Genomic DNA, 18,140 nt, shown 5'->3' on the forward strand with positions numbered 1-18,140 from the left:
GCCTTGTTTACATGAAGAGCACAACATTGGCTCGTATTGAGCCTGGTGTCCACCATCACCCTTCCAGGAGGGCAGCTGCATCAGCCTTTGTCTCCCAGCCTGTGCCAATTCATGGGGTTGTACTGCCCTGGGTGCAGAAGTTTGCATTTTTGCTTGTTGAAATTCATGAGATTTCTGCTGGCCCAGTCCTTGAGTTTATCGGGGTCCCTCTGGACTGAGGCTCTGCCAGTTGGCGTCTCAGCCATACCCCAGGCTTAGCGTTATCCACAGACCTGCGGAAGGTGTGTACTGTAGCATCACGCGTCATGTGTGCTTGATAAACTTTAAACTTTGTACCTTAAGAAGTGCCGTGTTTTTGCAGAGTTGCAAATTGCACCAATGGTAATATGAAGTTTCAGCTAATTGGCTAGTCATAAAAGAAGGAGCTCAGAGTATTTTGCAGGAAATATTGTAGGGATTTGACAGGGAATTGTCAAGTATTTACTGAGAGGGTTTCCTCAGAAAATATTTAAAATTGTCCAGATTTCTAGGGGTGGTTATCTTTCCTGCTTTTACTTTTTCTATTTATTTCTGGTAATTCAGTTATTATCTGTTGCCATAGTTATGAACCATAAGTACTTCCTGGAAAGGAAAATCTCCAATTAAGTCTTGGAGCTGTTTAAGGGAAAAATGGTAAAAGTTTGGCATGAAACAATCAGATAAGAATCATACACTGCCATCACATTGAGGAATTAAAATTATATTTTAAAATCACACAGCTCATGTATACAGTTTATTTGGTAGAACATGTTCTTTCTCCTACATATCTTTCATATGCAAATTAATATCAAAGGTGCAAAAAGAAAGGCTCATAATGAAAAGGCTGCAGGTTTCTGAATGATCAAGACAGTAGTAAATAATATTTTGAGAACCTACTGTTTTGGAAAGCTCTTCCTCTTGCTGCTCTGCAGATAATGGYGAAGAAGATCATAAAAACCTTTCTTTTCCTCTGAGCTCCTTCATGCCTCAGCTGTGGTCATGCTTTTAGTACTAACAAGTTTTAAAACATTCACACGTTAGATATGTGCAGCTTCCCACTTGCACAATCAGTAATTTGTACAGAAATCAATTGACTGCAAATTTTATTTTCAAAACTAGCAAACTAGCCCCCTCCTTTCTTTTTTTGCTCCAGACAGAAGCCAATTTCTTTTCACATTTTGAATAAATAGAACGTCTGCTCTGGAACAAAGACGTGGTTCTGAGCAATCTTAAACAATTTTTACAGCTGCTTTTAAAAGGCACAAAGATAGATTTCTTTATGTGAAAATGTTTCTGGCTAAGGCAGCATGAATCATATCAATATCATGGTAGAAGAAATAGTAGGCTTAAATTGCAACAAGAAAGTCTTTAGTTTAAACTCAGCGCCAAACTTACACATGGTATAAGGGTGGTGAAATACCAACAGAGCTGATCAAGAAAGGTTGTGAGACAGCGGTCTCCAGAGGTTTGTAAAGCAGAGTTAGGAAGGCTTCTCTGAGGAACGAGATGGATGGAGCTAATCCTGTCTCATGGCTGGGAGACAGGAGTTTATCAGATGGGTGGTCCCAGCCTATTTTTCTGGGATGCTATGATTGCTTCCATAATTCCTGTCTTCCAAGAAAGCATGAGAAGGCAGACAGAAAACTTTAATGCATGTATCATATTATACCTTTGGCATAAATATTGTGATGATTACCCACAGTTCATCATGTGGGATCATTCACTAAATGCAGTATTTGAAGCAGTTCTTTTGTTTTCCATGTGCAAAGCCAGTTTTAAAATTGCTGGAGAAAAATGTGCTGATTCCTCAGCGTAGATAATCACAAATGTACATTGCTCAGGGTCGTATACTGGGCAAGCCGTCCTCCATTTGGCAGAACAGGAGCTGCTGTCCTCAGTAATGGCCCAGACTGGTGTATAATGCTTGTGGGAGGTATGGTTCAATATTACAACAAGCTGGCCAAGCTGTTCACACCAGAAGAGTTCTGATGGTAACCTTATGTACAGTTTACAGACACAAAGAACAGAGTGAGACTTTTGGTTCTATATTGCCTTTTAACTCTCGGTTACATTCTAAGTTAGAAAGAAGGTTTGAAATATTTATTTCTATTTTTGACTGGCCCTAGCAAGTTTCTGATCACATTGGCGAAAGGAAAACTGGTGCAGTGGTGGTGAAGGCTGATTTTAAGTGGCATTCTGATGATTTGTGTTGTTTTACTCTGGCAAGCTTTTCACATTTTAACAGATACCATGAAGGTTACGGACATAACGCTATGACAATAAAAATTTTTTTTTTCCAGCACTTTTCCCCTTTCACCATTAAAAATATGGAAACATATGAAAAATGTTTGGAACAGGTTCACGTTTACCAGAAAAACGCTGTCCTTCCTCCTCCTCCACCTTCCCTGCCGTGGCCAGGGTGACCCTAGTATTGTGTCAGGGATGGCACTCTCAGAGTCCTGCAAGGCAAGTGGGAGCCGAGGAAGAGATGTTCTTCCACTGCAGGCAATCCTGTCTTATAGCACAAGGCTTAAAGACAGGACATAGTTCAATAACCGTCTTCATGTTTGTTTTCTCACGAAATTCTTTTGCAGCAAAGTAATAAAAGATGGCATCCAGGCAGCAGTTCAGATTGGCAAATATCATTGACACCTGAATGAAGAGGCTGATGTTTTGTTTCAAACTGCAGTCTTCTATGACATGCTGTCTTACCAGGCACTGTAGGCAGATCCCAAGATGGACCGGTGTGAAGCACACCAAAAATACCACAAGGTTAATGGTAATGACTCGTAAGGAGCCACTGTCTTCTTCCTTCTTTTTATCTCTGCTTTTTTGATTCAGAAGAATAGAGATGTTTTGAGCAGAGCAGAAAACCATTGCTGAGAGTGGGATCAGAAATCCAAAAATCTCCACAGAAACAATGAGGGGGATGCTCCAGGCCTTTTCTGACATGTTGTGAAAGCACTTTAAATTCTCGTCCTTGTGAAACACATACATTGGGCTGCTGCAAAGCCAGACTATTGCCCAAATGAAGCAGCAAATCAAGATTGCACATTTGGGGGACTGGTTAGCTCGGCCTTCAAAGGGGTGCCTTATGCAGATGTATCTGTCGACAGTAATGCAGACAATAATGAAGATACTGCCATACATATTGACAAAGTACAGAGACTCAATGAATGCACACAGGAGCCCGGGCGCTTCTGTGACAGAGTAGTACAGCTTGAGAGGGAGCGAGAGAAGCAGCAGGACATCTGCAATTGCAAGATTGATCATGTAGACTGAGGTTTTGGTCTGTTTCTTCCAAAAGCAGCAGAACATGGAGAGGGCTAAGGTGTTGAGAACTAAGCCAAGAATGAAGGTGGGGATGGAGATCCCGAACTGGAGAGTCTTTGCTAAGCTGTCGATGCTAGTAAAGTTGCATTCYTCGCTGCGGTTGGTCATTTTTCCCCTAAACCACACAGAGAACAGGTTGGAAACATGCAAGGCCCCAGGTTAGTGTCTGGATGTATCAGAACAGAATACTTTTGGATACAACTCTTTCTCCCCCCCTGCAAAACTGAGCTGAACACTTGATTAGTCTTTGCCTAATTTTGAAAGCGAGTCCTCATTTTAAGCACAGATCTTTCTGTTTCCGTTCTGAATGGCTTAATCTGTCCTAAAGCAGCCTGATTTTTGCAGGCAGGTAGTCAGCATCCATTGATTATCAGGTCCTTCAGAATAACCCCATTCAGGTATTGAAGGTACTGGTCCCTTCAAACCCATCCTTTCAAGGGCTCTGAAGTGCACTGGTCATAGCAAGTAACTTGTATGTCTATTTAAACTTCCATAATGCTTGTGTTCGGTTCTTTCATTACATAGAAATTTGTGAAATGAGTGTTCTGTCTATTAAGTCAGGTCAAAGTGATAGTTGGGAATTTACTTTGAATACGATACGCATCTGTGATTCCCTATGCATCAGTAGCTTTTGGTGATGTGCTTTTACTATCTCTGCACTCATATGGATAATTTTATTTCATATAGTGCTTGTGTTTGATGCAGTTTTTGAGTAGGTCAGCTTAAGCAGACCTACTGGGCTTTCATCTAGGAATGAATTGAGTAAGCAATGGAGAGGGGTTGAGAAGCTGATTTAAGAAAGGAGTCTCTGCTTTGGAGGTCGGAAAGTGACAGGTAGCTGATAAGCATTACCAACCAGGGTTGGACTTTGCTAAAGAAACCAAAAAACAGTAAATTTTTTTTGTTTACATGATTACAACATCTATATAGAAAGAGAGAGATAGAGAGCAAGAAAGAGAGCACGCGTGAGCCTGAGAGTGAGCGTGTACGTGGGAGCAAGAGAGGGAGAGAAAGTGAGAGCAAGTAGAGCTGCTGAATATTAACTGACGAGATGGACAGGCTTTGGGCTTTGCCAAATCTGCTTTTCATAGGGATGCTGATATTACTGGAAGTCAGAGGTGGGATAACGTACTGGAAAGAATGAGTGATAGTGGAAATAACTGTATCTGAACTGAGAATGAACTCAGAGCTTAATATGCTCAGGTTGGGGAAACCAGATTATTTCTAGCTCAGACTACTGAAACAACTGGCACAAAAAGCTGAAAGTCCAACCCAGGAATTTTTATGGAGTCTGTCAAGTAGGTATGGAATCAGTGCATCTGGAAAACAGTCAGTTTAGTGTATCTATGTAAGGAAAGAGGGGCAAATGTAATTAAAGCAGTTCTGTATCTCTTAACCCAAAGCTTCATACAGATTTTAAATTAGAGAATAAATGAAGGCATGGTAAACTGAATAAAAAGCATAAGGCCTTTGACAGACCTTGCCAGAGCAGTGTTGTCTTTGATGAAATACCTGATTTTTCAGATAAGGGAAAGGCAGAAGGTCTAAGGCACTTGGTTTTCAGGAAAGCACACTAGAAATAACTGAGTAACACTAGAAGAACTGGGGGTTAGAACAAGGGTTGTTAAGTAGGCGAGACCATGGTTACAAGAAAACTGATGAGTACCAAAGAGCCAGGGGAAGGTTACTCGGGGGTTTCACATTCACATGGGACTAGTCCTTCGCAGTGGTTCAGTGGTGACCCTGTGGTGCAAGCGAGGGAGACCTGCCGGCAGGATGGAGTGGGGAGGTGCCCTCAGTTGAGGGGCCTCGCCTGACTTAGCTGTGGGCAATTGGTCTGAGCCACAGGAGTGGGACAGTCAAAGCTTTGTCAGTTTAGGAAATAACAAAAGGAAATCTGATTGTTATCAGTGGGTTTATCTGTCGGAAATGAGAACAAAAGAAAACCTTGGTTTATTAGTCAATCTGGGATTGAGTCAGTCCCTTTGAGCCACCATGGTGAGGCAGCTGCTTCATCATTGCAGGCAGACACTCTTGTCACCTGGATACAGAACAGGTAGGAGGAAATAGGGSTGTCGTGCTGTTGTGTGGGCATGTGTGTCCTTTCCGCAGGAGCATCCTTTAGTTGGGGAAAAATCAGACGACAAGAAATATTTTTGTGTGGAGAGCACATGTTAATCCAACACTTCATGTCCGAGATGAGCACATCAGAAAATTGCTTGTGATAGCTTTTAAAATTAAAAGTATGAATTTTGATTCTACTTTTATCAAGTTCCTATCTCACTGAATGCATTTTCTTTAGAATTTGTTAGTACAATTACATGTAGCATTACTCCTGAAAATGCTTAGTTTCAAGAAAATGTTAGCCAGTCTCTAAAATGGAAATTTCAAGTATTCAAGTGGAGTGCCTGATTCTTAAGGTCTGATGTTTTCAATCATTTTGCGCCCCTCAAATTTTAATTTCACATTTTGAGTAATCTGAGGGAATTGTTCACAAACAGTCCACAGAGAGTGATGTTTGCCCAAAATTATTTGAAGAATCATTCTTTAACAAATAAGCTGGCAGTAATTTAATAAGCATCTTCTTTATCACATTGTCCAAGTTATTAACAGAAATACTGAAGATACTGAACCCTGAAAGAATGAACCTTTCCTGTATGACGGAGACTGATTAGTATCTCAGTGGGTACTGGTGTGTTGCTCACTCATCATATAGAAGTTTCATATAGATCATGTCTCCTTAGCTTGCTTATGAGAATTTCTTTAGAGATAGCGTTAGAAGTCTACTTCCCCCTCCTACGCCCTGTCCCTAAGTGCTGTCAGTCTGTCCCTGAAGAAAGTTGGATTACTGTKATTCCAGTCATTTTCAGACAAATCTGTGTGGATTGTTACTTACCACTGCGTTGTCTTCTAGGTGCTTGAAAACAGATTTTTGATTGATGATTCCAGTATTTTTCCAAGTATTGAAGCAAGTCTTAGTGCTCACAATTTCCCAGCTCCTCCTTTTCCACTTCGTTTAGAGACAGGCACCATGTTTTTCTTCTCCTGTCTTCTGAAGAAAATTCCTTTATCCTCCACGAGTTTTCTGAAGGAATTGCCAGCAGCTCTAGGACTGTTTCAGACAATTTCTGTAATTCAAAGGATAATGGAAGAGCCAGCTTAAGCACTGCTTAAGAGAGAGTGCCTTAGCCAGTCCAGACCCAGTGTTGTCACTGCTCCATGTGCTCCCAGTTTCTCCTATTGAGTGAGGATTTTCCACTTCTTATGGACTAGTTAAATATTAATTGGGCTTAACGGTGAGCAGGAGCTTGTGGCTAAGCTAGTAGCAAAGTTACTGACCTATGAAATGGAACATCAAGGTTTTACAGTATTACCTTTGCTGATTTTTTTGCAACACAGCAGGCTGTGGGACGGGTTTCTTTTTGGAACTCAGATCTGAGTTCATCTGGTGCTAGTTGGTTTAGACAAGTCTGTACGTTAGCAAAGACTGGGGGGGATGGATTAAGAATATGCTTATCCATGAAAGCTTCATAGTTAGGAACATTCTCATCAGAAAGTCTGTAACTTACTGTAAGTGTAGGTGTAGCTTTAATAGCGAGGAAATGATAAACAAATGACACAGAACACAGCAAACGAATCATTTTAATTTAGCTACAGTACAAAAGAATGAAGCAAATTCAGGTCACTGCTTCAGCAAGGACTTCTACAGCATTTATCACAGATACTCTCCTAATCARTACAAACCAAATAATGTTACTGCTATGAAGCTGATTTTGTTTATATTTGTTTTCTAGATCATTATTCATGTTAGATATAAATTACCATTTTGTGGATACACAAGAGAAGAGTAAGAAGGCTTAGTGCAATAAAGAGCAGTAGGTCCCACATCTGCCATTTGTTTAATTTGTAGTTGGATAGTTTCTTGCCATTTTTTCTAGGTTTTTTCATTTCAAGAGAGTATGTTTATGCATATCGCTAAAGCTGGAAATCTTTCTTTCTGCTCTAAGACAAGCAACACTACGTGTTTCATCTTACCTTTTGATCTTTACAAGAAATAATCATCAGGTTATGTTAAAAATAGTGCTCTACAATCAATGCTTCTATCAAATTACTGAAAAATTAAGAGAAAGATTAAAATATGAATTACTTTACCTGAATCCCAGCAAGCAGATCAGCAGCACTGCTTCAGTCAAGGTTAGTCTATAGAATTTATCTACAGTTGATACCCTACCAGGAACTCTTACTATATGGCATAAACTTTTACCACATCCTTTTTTTCATATTTTTTTTCCTATTTCAAAACACTCTACTTGAGTTTCTTTATATAGACCAGTGAAGGTGAAAGAGTGTAAAGGTTTGAATCCTCAGCTGCTTCCAGTCMGTAGTTGATGTGGGGGGAAAGCAGTTTGTCTCCAAAGCCAGGGTTGGTTTTGGATTGGTCTTTACTTGGTGTGAAGCAGCTGAGAGCTTTTACTGGCTGGTAGGGGCTACTGTCTCATCGTGGATTATTCCATGTGCTGGAGGGGATCTGGGCAGGTGGAAAGTTGTAGGAGTGACTGTCATAGAAATAGGACTTCTTCYCCCCCTTTTTGCCCAATTTGCATACTGGAGTTCAGCATTTTGGTACTCAGATGCTTCTGAAAGATGCAGATACTCACATGAGTGCAGCTGTAAAACTATTTAAAGGACGTGTGCCAGTTTTAGCCAGTTCAGGTGTTGGATTCATAGCTGCAAGTTGGCAAACAAATGCTGATTGGCAAGAGGTATGAGGTGTATGGAGCACAAAACTGTTGTCTTATATCTTTGTACTGTGAGTCCCATAGTAGCCAGGACACACTTCTTGAAATGAGCAAGCCCTCTAACTCACAAAACGCGCATTGCGTTTTCAACAGTTTGCTGCCAATTGCTTTGTCCTAATGGAGCTTGAAGTTCTTTCTCTGCTCTGGGAGATACCGCCTAATGTACAACATTTTGGAAAGATCATTATGCTTGCAAAGAGTGAACAGGAGGAACGTGGGGGAGTTAATTCACTGCTCTCTGTGGTAGATGGTGGACAAGGGTGGAACATACAAAGGGACCGAAGCTGCTGATCTCTTCAGATCCTGGCTTGCTGTGGCTTGGTGGGGACCAATGTCAAACAGATGCTCAAGATTAAATAGATTGGCATAATTTTACTGGAAAAAAAAAGTTAACTGCAGTTTGATGAGAATATGACATTCTCTTAAATAATAATGCTATCTCCAAGCTACTGAACTGGCAGAAGGAAAAAACTAAGTTCGGGTTCATTTGTGTATGCCACATGGACACTTCCTATGGATGAGAGCAAACAGACTCTCTTCAGACCCTGGCTAGAGTGCGAAACTTGCCTGCTAGTGCTGAAAACCGCTCTTTAATGTGGTGGTAAAAGCTGACTGCTCTTATCTTACACGCTGCAAACCTTCACTGAGGCAGTAAATACAGACACCCCCCCCCCCCACACACACACCTCTCAGTGGTATTTTTCAAATTGCCACCTGGCTTTGGAGGTAATTTAGTCTTCAGAGGGAAGTTCTGCTCTTCTTGCAGAAGGCATAGTGCTAATGTTCATACCKCAGGACTTGGAGAAGAGATGAAGAGAATTGTAGTTTCTCAGCACATTTTTTTTCTACCTGTCTCATCTGAAAATGAGATTTTCCAAAAAAAAGAAAAGCGGAACCCAAAGAAAGTTTGGGTGAGCCTTGTAACAAAATCACGTGGCAGAGGAAATGAAGCCACCATGATTCATATAATTTGGGAAACAGGTTATGGAATTGGAAGGTTTCAGGGGCTTTTTGACTTCTGTCTTCTCAGAGCTGTGGGCTAGCTAGAGTCTCAGCAGTGGATTTTAATGGTTCTGCGATCATGAAAGAAATCTGAGAGTATGACTAAATATTAGCAGAAAACAGATACCCTACAACTGTGTGTGACCTTTGAATGAATTATTCCTTATCATAGGACAGCTGAAATCAGGTTGCTTCTTTAGTCCTCTCTCCACAAGCATATTTCAGACTTAGCTTAAAGATGAATTTTGATATTCAGTGCTGCCCTCATTCCTAACACTAGGGTTCATTGAGCCTATGTCATTCCTCATGACTGTGTGAATTTCCCACCTAATGTCGCTTGGTGCGACAGAGCTAAAAATCAGCATTTCTGCACACATCAACCGCATGTTTGCTAAGTTGGCAATTTGCATGTGAGTTGTGTGGGTTCACTGCTTGTAAGTAAGCAACTAATTTGTTGGTGTGCGGATATGTTGCTCTTTTGCAGGCTGGCCCTTCACTGGTTCAAATTAGGACAGCTTTAGTCTAGGGCATAGTTAATGAGGCCAAACTGAAAATGACTCACTCCCCACCTGCAGATAGATTATCAGCTGAGAAATTAGGGCTTGCTTCCCCCTCTTTGGCAGCTGCTTTTGTAATTTCTCCCAACAGGTGCTATGCGTGAATATGTTCAGCAGTAAATATTTCTGAGACCTTTGTGCTTCCAGTCTCTTTATCATCCAACACTCCTGCTTCATAAATGCTGAATTCCAGAGTATCAAACAGCTGCAAGGCTCTGAGGTTTTTGGCAGGAAGGAGAGGGCATGGTTTTGTTTGTTTCAGTTTATTTTTTTAATTAACCGCAGAACTGTGCTTAATGTATATTGTTTGCCCTACCTAGAGACAACAATCTGATTAGTAGATTTGATTATCCTTTCGCCATTATTGTGTGCCAGCTAGCAAATGTATAGAGGGTGGTGGGAAAGGAAGAACCTAACCCAAACTTTGAGTAACTAAAAGGAAGTATATGAGCAAACAACTTAAAATGCTATGGCAAAGATGAGGTATCCTTTGTATATGCCTGGTGAATTTTCTCCATCTTGAATCCTGTATGTGCAATAAATGCTGCTGGTCATTAAGTCAGGCAGCAGCAGTCAGCACTTAACATTTTCAAGGAATCAAAATCTGTTTCAGAGGAAACACTCATACAGTGATAAACCACATTCATTTGCATTACAGYAGCATGAATTCTGCTGTTCTTCTTTTTTACTGGAAAATATATCTAAGCAGCTCAGCAGTTCAGCTTTTACAAATGTCTAGAATATGTGTTTACTTGTATATAATGGCCAGAATGGAATAAGCTGGGTTTCGAATCTAGAATTAGGATACTCTAGTGCAAATGAATCAGATTTCAAAGACAGGGTCTGATGTGATTTTCTGTTGCTGTGAAGGCATGTGTGACTTGTTATTCTCCCACACAGCTATAAAACATAGTCTCAGATAACGAGACTTAATTATCCAGAGCGAGAAGAGTCAGGAAAAGACACTGCTCAGTCAAGAGCTAGGAGGTGAGTGAAAAAAACTGCYGTCTTCATCCTTGTAAAGAGTGCTGGTTGCACTGGGGAAGGAGGGGGCTCATGAGCCCAGACCTGAGTCTGAGCCTACCTCAAAAATACCTTCTGTGTTATGCTGTGACTGGTTTCTTGTTTTTTTGTGTGTCTTTAAAGGTTTCAAAAACTGGATGGTCAAACTGAACTAAACTAACAAGCCTGTCTGAACAGGCTACTACAGCTTGCTACCACAAAAGGGATGGCTTCCCTTTTTTAAGAGGGGAGACTGCTAAGGACTTCTTGTAACACCAGTTTATCAGCAGTGCRCTTTTGCAAAGGAGACGTACCCAAAGAGACAGGGATGCTGCCACCTTCCCAGAAGATGTACCTTGATGCTCTTTCTGTCCAAATAACAGGTAAATTAAGGAACGAGTTCAGTTTTCAGTAGTGAGATAGAAATTGTTCTTTGTACTTGGATTGAAACACAACCACCGTTTACTTTACCTGGAGGCTTTTCAGTTCATGCTAGCACTCTGTGGACTGCTCAGCACTGTATTCCTCACTCTCATAAGCTGAATGCTCTTCAGCAAAGACTGGTTTACAGTGAGCTATCTTAACTGTGCAGTTGGAAATTTTGTATGGTTAGGGAGATKTAATTTGGTCATGTAGCTACTCTTCTGCAGTGACTGCAGGAGAATGCAAAACTGGAAATCAGGAAACCTGGCAACTGCTGTATTTTATGGAGAACAGCCCCATGCAGCCTCTCCAAGATGAGACAGAGATCTTTAAAGGCAGCCCAGTTACCCAGGACAGAGAAACAAGTGCAGTTGTTCTTGGAGTTGGCCACCTCTGAGTGTAGATTTGTTCCTGACTTCATCTAACAGACCTTACAAAGAAAATGTTGCATGCTGAGAGACAAGGTAATTGTCAATCTGGTAAGCAGCCATTCTGGCGCCTAGTATGGTTGGGTGAGCAGAACTGTGGGAGTAATATTTTTAGGGTATAGAATATCTTCAGCTGCATCTGCTCCGTAAAATTCACCAATGGGACATGAAGCATGCAGTGTGGCATCTTTCTTGTAACTTCAGAGGCCCACAATCTGTAGCTGAGCTGAAATTATCTAATTCACTGTAGTTCATCTCATCCGAAGGTAAGCATCTAAAATAGGTTCAATGAATTGCACTCCAGAGGTGCTTATTCTTCTTGGTTGCCTATAAAGGGCTCTAGATGACTAGCTTTACCCTTCTGTACTGCCAATGGGAAGACCCTGTCCTAAACTACTGAAAGAGCTCTTGGTAATGATGGAGATTATTAAGGCACTGTACGGGAGGACACTGCTACCTTGTATGTGTTGCTACAGTCAGACATATTCTGTGGGCAGTAGTAGCTGGGATCTTAGCATCTGGATAAAAATTACTTTTCTGGAAATCATTTATTGTGATGGGGGAAGGACTCAGCTGATGGGCCCATTTGATAGTGGATGCTACTTGATTTAGCATGATGGGCTTTTTTCGCCCATGGCATGCTGCTCTTCCTACCCACCCTTCAGACGCCAGCACTGGTCTTCCAGAAGCCAAAGGGCTGGATAGACACTGGTCTGTCTGGTGCCCATGAGGATGTGGGTTGAGGGGCTAGTCTCTCCCTGCTCCGAGGCAATGCTGTGCAAAGCTAGCACAGAAGAGGACCTTGTGCCTGGTCAGGAGCATGTCTGTTCATGGACAGACCATAGGCTATTTCTTTTCTTGTGTGTTCCTATGCAGAGATAGCAAGCCAAGCTGTGAGTTGAGTTTTAATGAAACTGTATAAGAATAGACATAGAGCTTTCTGCATGAATATGTCTAGCAGTCTGCCACAGTCACATTCACCAGTACCCCTCACCTGTTTGAACTGAAGAGGGTGAGTTGAGGGGTTTGTGGTTGCTCTGCGCAGAGGGAGTGGTGCTGGTGAAACACAGCACACTGCAGATGTAGTCTACCAAAACTCATGCAAGTCTTACAGGTGTTTCCATGTGGTGTGTCAGGACTCTATCTCTCAGGAGCCTCCTGGAAAGAGAAAAACATAAGGTTGCAGAGTTGCTCTCTTAAAATAGAGAAAAGATTTTGTTTAATAAAGGAGTCATGCTCACTAAACAGTGTGACTACCAAAGGGAATGGTAGGTGTGTGCAGTGAACTGAAGTTTCAAAGGAAACCACCAGCTTAACTTCACAGCCATCCAGAAAAGAGATTTAATGGTTACTAGCATGAGGATCCAAACCTGGGACCTAAGCAGAGAGATCCCACAGTTCCTTAGCAGGCTTCTGAGCCATTCAGGCTCCTGTTGGTTATACTGTCATACTGCAAAGAAATAGGATATTTCTCTGCTCTGTCATGCCACTCCAGTAGCAATGTATGGTTACTGCATGATATTCTTTTTCCTTACACATGGAGTGGTCAGATCCTGGAGTCATGTTATGTTCTCTAGTATGCACCATATACCAAATACTCTGATAAATGGTGCATCTAGAGTATTTTTTTCTTGGAGAACCTTTTTTTCTTATCCTTTGCATTGCATTTGGTAATAAAACACATAATGAAAATTATTTCCTTTGCATTTCCATTATACCAAGTATTACATGAGCACTGTTGACTCAAACATCACCGACAGAAGTCAACAACCATCCATGCAGTCCAATAATTACTGCTAATTATTCCTATCCCTAGTTGAGTGTCAGGCCCAAGCCATCATTCATTTTGTTCTGTTGTTTCTCCAAGCCAAATCTTACTTTTGTTTCCTCTGTGACAGAAGGCTGGCTTTTGTCTTCTAATCTATTCTGTCCGTGAATATAGAAAAATGGTCTTGACAAAATTAAAAAGAATAGAAAAGAATAAAAGAATAGTAAAGAATAAAAGCTCATAAAATGTTCTTTCTCTAGTGTCATGAAGAAATCCACCTCCTCAATCCTGTTCAGCTCTTTCGGGTGTCTAGACAAGGACTTTTAGCAGACTGGTGCATCTATGGGAAGCCTGGAACAAGCATGTTGTGTGGTGCCGTGTGGTGGCAGTTGGTTAGAAATGGGTTCATGGCTAATCCTGGGGCTGCAGCTGGAGTGGCGTGATAGATCCTGTAGCCCCAGGTCACGCGCTGGAAGGCACCATTGTGCCAGTCCGGATGTAGCTTTTGGGGGTCACTGGGGCTTGCTTTGATGCAGCGCTACAGCCTCCCTCCAGCTGTGGGATGCCACACACCCTGTTGGGGCAGGGGAATGCTGTGCAGGAAAGAGGCAGCAGCCGCGTTGTACACTCAGGTCTTGTACAGTCATTCCTGTACCTTCTCGCAGACGGTCCCGCACGAAAGAGTAGGAGCTGCCTTGTCTGCAGGGTTTATGCACCCTTAATGCTACATCTTTCTGAATAGTCCATTTCTGTCAAATGGCATGCACTGAAAAAAAGCTGACTTTTATGGAAAATTGCCTTTTATTCCATTTTCTTTAGCCTTTCCTCATCCTTCTCTCCTCAGTGTAGGGACTGATTAGAGTCAAATGAAAATCACAGGCTGGCCTAAAAATAGCATTTCCAAGAGCTGACATGTGCCCTAGGTGATTGCAGGCAAGGTGAAGGTTCCTATTTTACACTTCTGAAGTTTCTTGCAGTGAGGCCACTTGGGCGTTTTGCTTTTCAGCATTTTAGAAGTATGTTAAAGTTTACTAATAGACAGCTAGAATTCGAGGGCAGAGATAGAATTAACAGAATCACAGAATGTTTGAGGTTGGAAGGGACCTGTGGAAATCATTTAGTCCAACCTCCCTGCTCAAGCAGGATCACCTACAGCAAGTTCCCAGGATTGTGTCCAGAAGGCTTTTGAATATCTCCAAGGAAGGAGAGTCCAGAACCTCTCTGGACAACCTATTCCGGTGCTCTGTCACCCTCACAGTAAAGAAGTTTTTCCTCATGTTCAGATGGAACTTCCTGTGTTTCAGTTTGTGCCCGTTGCCTCTCGTCCTATTGCTGGGCACCTCTGAAAAGAGTCTGGCCCCAAACTCTCGACACCCTCCCTTCAGATACTTATACACACTGATAAGTTCCCCCCTTAGTCTTCTCTTCTCCAGGCTGAAGAGTCCCAGCTCTCTCAGCCTTTCCTCATAGGAGAGATGCTCCAGTCCCTTCATCATCTTAGTAGCCCTTCGCTGGACTCATTCCAGTAGCTCTGTGTCTCTCTTGCACTGGGGAGCCCAGAACTGGACGCAGTACTCCAGATGTGGCCTCACCAGGGCTGAGTAGAGGGGGAGGATCACCTCCCTCCACCTGCTGGCAATGTTCCACCTAATGCAGCCCAGGATACCATCAGCCTTCTTGGCCACAAGGGCACATTGCTGGCTCATGGTCAACTTGTTGTCCACCAGGACTACCAGGTCTTTCTCTGCAGAGCTGCTTTCCAGCAGGTTGTCCCCCAGCCTGTCCTGGTGCAGGGGGTTATTCCTCCCTAGGTGCAGCACCCTGCACTTGCCTTTGTTGAACTTCATGAGGTTCCTCTCTGCCCATCTCTCCAGCCTGTCCAGGTCCCTCTGAATGGCAGCACAGCCCTCTGGCGTATCAGCCACTCCTCCCAGTTTTGTATCATCAGCAAACTTGTGCGGTTTGTCCCTTCATCTAGGTGATTGATGAATAAGTTGAACAACACTGGACCCAGTACTGACCCCTGGGGAACACTGCTAGCTACAGGCCTCCAAACAGACTTGGTGCCACTGACCACAACCCTCTGAACTCTGCCTTTCAGCCAGTTCTCAATCCACCTCACTGTCCACTCATTTAGCCCGCACTTCCTGAGCTTGCCTATGAGGATGTTATGGGAGACAGTGTCAAAAGCCTTACTGAAGTCAAGCTAGACAACATTCACTGCTCAGTTTGCGGCATCAGGTTTTGCCATGCTGGAGGGAAACATGCAGGAACATTTTATTTCCAGTCTCTGAAGAAACTATTATTAGAAATGCAAAGATAGTGCTGAACATTCTCCTAAGCCTTTATTCCACAAAAAAAGCTGCCACTGAAACAACCCGCAGTCACTTTGCAGTTGTTATGAAGGTGGTGGGATCCTCCTCCTCCTCCTGTCACTGGCTGTACCTCAAGTCTGGAGGGGCTTAATGGTCAAATACTGCTTTTCAGGTCCTGAGAAAATACAGCTGTCACATTTTCAGAAATACTGACCACTCCATCCTGTGTGGGAGTGGGAACCAAATGAACCTCATGCACTGAATCAATGGCTGATAGCTATTATCTCTTGAAACCTACAGAAGCGCTGTGGCATGTTCTATTGCACTTCTCACGAATTACAACCTAGAGTTGTCCAGAGTGAAAAGGGTGTAAGAGCATGAGAGATCAAGCCCACCTTGTGATTAATAGTACTGCTGTGGGTTTCTCGGTAGAAATCAGATAGCAGATGGGGACAAGTCTGAGGCGTTCTGTAGAGTGAAGATTAAAGATAACCTTGTTCTTTGTTATTGTTTGATTGCAGGATCTCATGGCTTCAAGTTGAATGGTAAGTAGAGGAAATGAAGGAGAAAAACACCTTTCTTCTGACAGCAATGCAGGAAAATTGTAGCTAATTTAATGGAAGCCTTTATTTCATCTGTCCTCTTCTGTCATTAATCGTGTGTTTTGGAAGTCTAAAATTCCTTATATCTAGAAAGTGGGTGTTTATCCCTTTCCTTCCAGGACCATTGAGAGGAACTGTTTGGCTAATTTCAGCACAACAGCACTGGGTTTAATAGATGTTTGTGTCCTGTCAAGAATATCACTTAGTCTACCTGCATCACTGCAGAATATGCTGCCCTCATTAYGCTTAAAAAAAAACACACACAAACCCCATGTTATTAACATCCCTTCTTTTCTGTATCCTGTCTGGGGTAATTTTGTCACTGTAGCAGAGCCAAAGAGTAAGGTCTGAAACTTCTGACATGGAGCAGCAAGCCTCAAGGGGAAGCCACAACTTGCCACCTCYGTCCTCTTTGGAGGCAAAACATGCTTTCTGAGGCAGTGCCGCTGCTTGTCATGATGTCGAAGCCCTGTGCAGTGTGGCCCATTGCCTTCAAGTCCATTCGCTTACAGAGTTCCCACCGTCCCTGGCTCTGTCCTTTGGGCATGTTTTATCCCCCAGCTCCAAGGAGAAAGAAGCAGCAAGAGCAGGTGGCTCCCCACACAGCAGTGTTCCTGTGCTTTTGAGAGAYGAACAAAAAGGCCTGTGGAAGAAGCAAACAATAAATAAGAGGTAAATGGTTTTCTCCAAAGTCTCGGTGGGCCTTAAATGAAAGCTATTGTGGGACTCTTTGGGAAAGAAACAGTAACATAAAATGATGTGAAATGCCTCATGAATGTGTCTGTCATCCTTGTACTCTGAGTCTTTCCCATTTTAGCTTATGTGTTGCCTAAGTTGACACTACATTTTTATGGTTTTCAGACCAGTGTATATTCAGCTGTGCATTCATCAGACTGCTCCAGCATGTCCCAAAGGGTTGCAAAGGGGCAGGACCAGCTCTGTTTTGGCAGTACGGCCAAAATGAATGTTACTAGCCCAGGAACAAGGGCATTTTAGACATGTGAGATGGGGCTTGTTCTTCATACTGGTATTGTCTTACCTGGGCCACTGTTGTTAGCATGCCCATGGCTCAAAGGTTTACTTAGCTCTGTATTTTCTTGAGGTTTCTGAAGCATACAGCATGAAGAGCTCAGGCTATGGCAGAGTGATGAGGGTGCATTTTTTAATGCAAACTTTCCAACCTGTATCCTTTGGTCTGTGGCTGTAGGTTTGAGAGGACTAGGATTGCTCTCAACCTTGCTGTTGCCATTGTGTCTCCTGAGAGGTCCCAGAGTGTGAAAGTCCCAATTTTAATCACTGAGTGACTAACGTGGAAATGCAGTGAGTGTTGCTGAGAAATAGAAAGTGTCCTGGAAAAGCTAGTCAAATGGGGGAAAAAAAAAAGGAAATACTTACAAGGATGCCTGCATTTGCTTCAAAGACAGGTAGTTTTGAGGTGTTGCCTTTGGTAGAGAAAACGCAACCCAGCAGTGCCATCTCGGGGTAGTTTATGTATATGCATTGGACAAGAAGCAGCATGCTGAGACTTGACTTTTCCTTTGTGTGGTTGTCCCTCTCTCTATATGTATTTATTTGTGTGTGCCTATCTATGTTGTAATGACTTATTAACACTAGTCACTCCTGTTCATGCAGGTTGCATGCAAGCTTACTCGCTGAGCTTTATTTTGCTCCTGTCTCCTCTAATTTGACCTTGCCTACCACTCTTAATTTTAATAAGGTAGCCAGACTTTGAGAGAGAAAGCTCTGTTTTATGCTGCTCAAAAGATGACTCTTGGAAAAACATGTGCTGGCCTGAGGCACGGGTGGTGTGAGGGCTGTGCTGGGCAGCCTCCCTTCCTGCTGCTGCTACGAGTGCCTCGGGCAGCGTGGGTCCACATCTCCGCTCAAGCACTA

The 18,140-nt window shown here is 42.7% G+C and overlaps 1 protein-coding gene across 2 annotated transcripts; it reads right to left on the reverse strand.

Annotated features, from left to right (window-relative positions):
* Window positions 1–757: 757 nt before the first annotated feature.
* Window positions 758–16,064, reverse strand: GPR55 (G protein-coupled receptor 55). Of its 2 annotated transcripts, XM_026080096.1 has the most exons (4): window positions 16,041–16,064; window positions 12,557–12,720; window positions 6,248–6,479; window positions 758–3,466 (listed from the first exon to the last, which is right to left on the reverse strand). In XM_026080096.1, exon 4 carries the CDS (start codon window positions 3,457–3,459, stop codon window positions 2,470–2,472), a length of 990 nt encoding a protein of 329 aa, XP_025935881.1. In that variant the 5' UTR covers window positions 3,460–3,466; window positions 6,248–6,479; window positions 12,557–12,720; window positions 16,041–16,064; the 3' UTR covers window positions 758–2,469. The 2 variants fall into 2 exon arrangements, with proteins under 2 accessions (XP_025935881.1, XP_025935880.1); XM_026080095.1 differs by lacking the exons at window positions 12,557–12,720; window positions 16,041–16,064 and adding an exon at window positions 7,504–7,571.
* Window positions 16,065–18,140: the final 2,076 nt, after the last annotated feature.

Source organism: Apteryx rowi, unplaced genomic scaffold (genome assembly GCF_003343035.1).
Source record: "Apteryx rowi isolate R43461 unplaced genomic scaffold, aptRow1 scaffold_51, whole genome shotgun sequence".
Classification (NCBI taxonomy): Eukaryota; Metazoa; Chordata; class Aves; order Apterygiformes; family Apterygidae; genus Apteryx; species Apteryx rowi.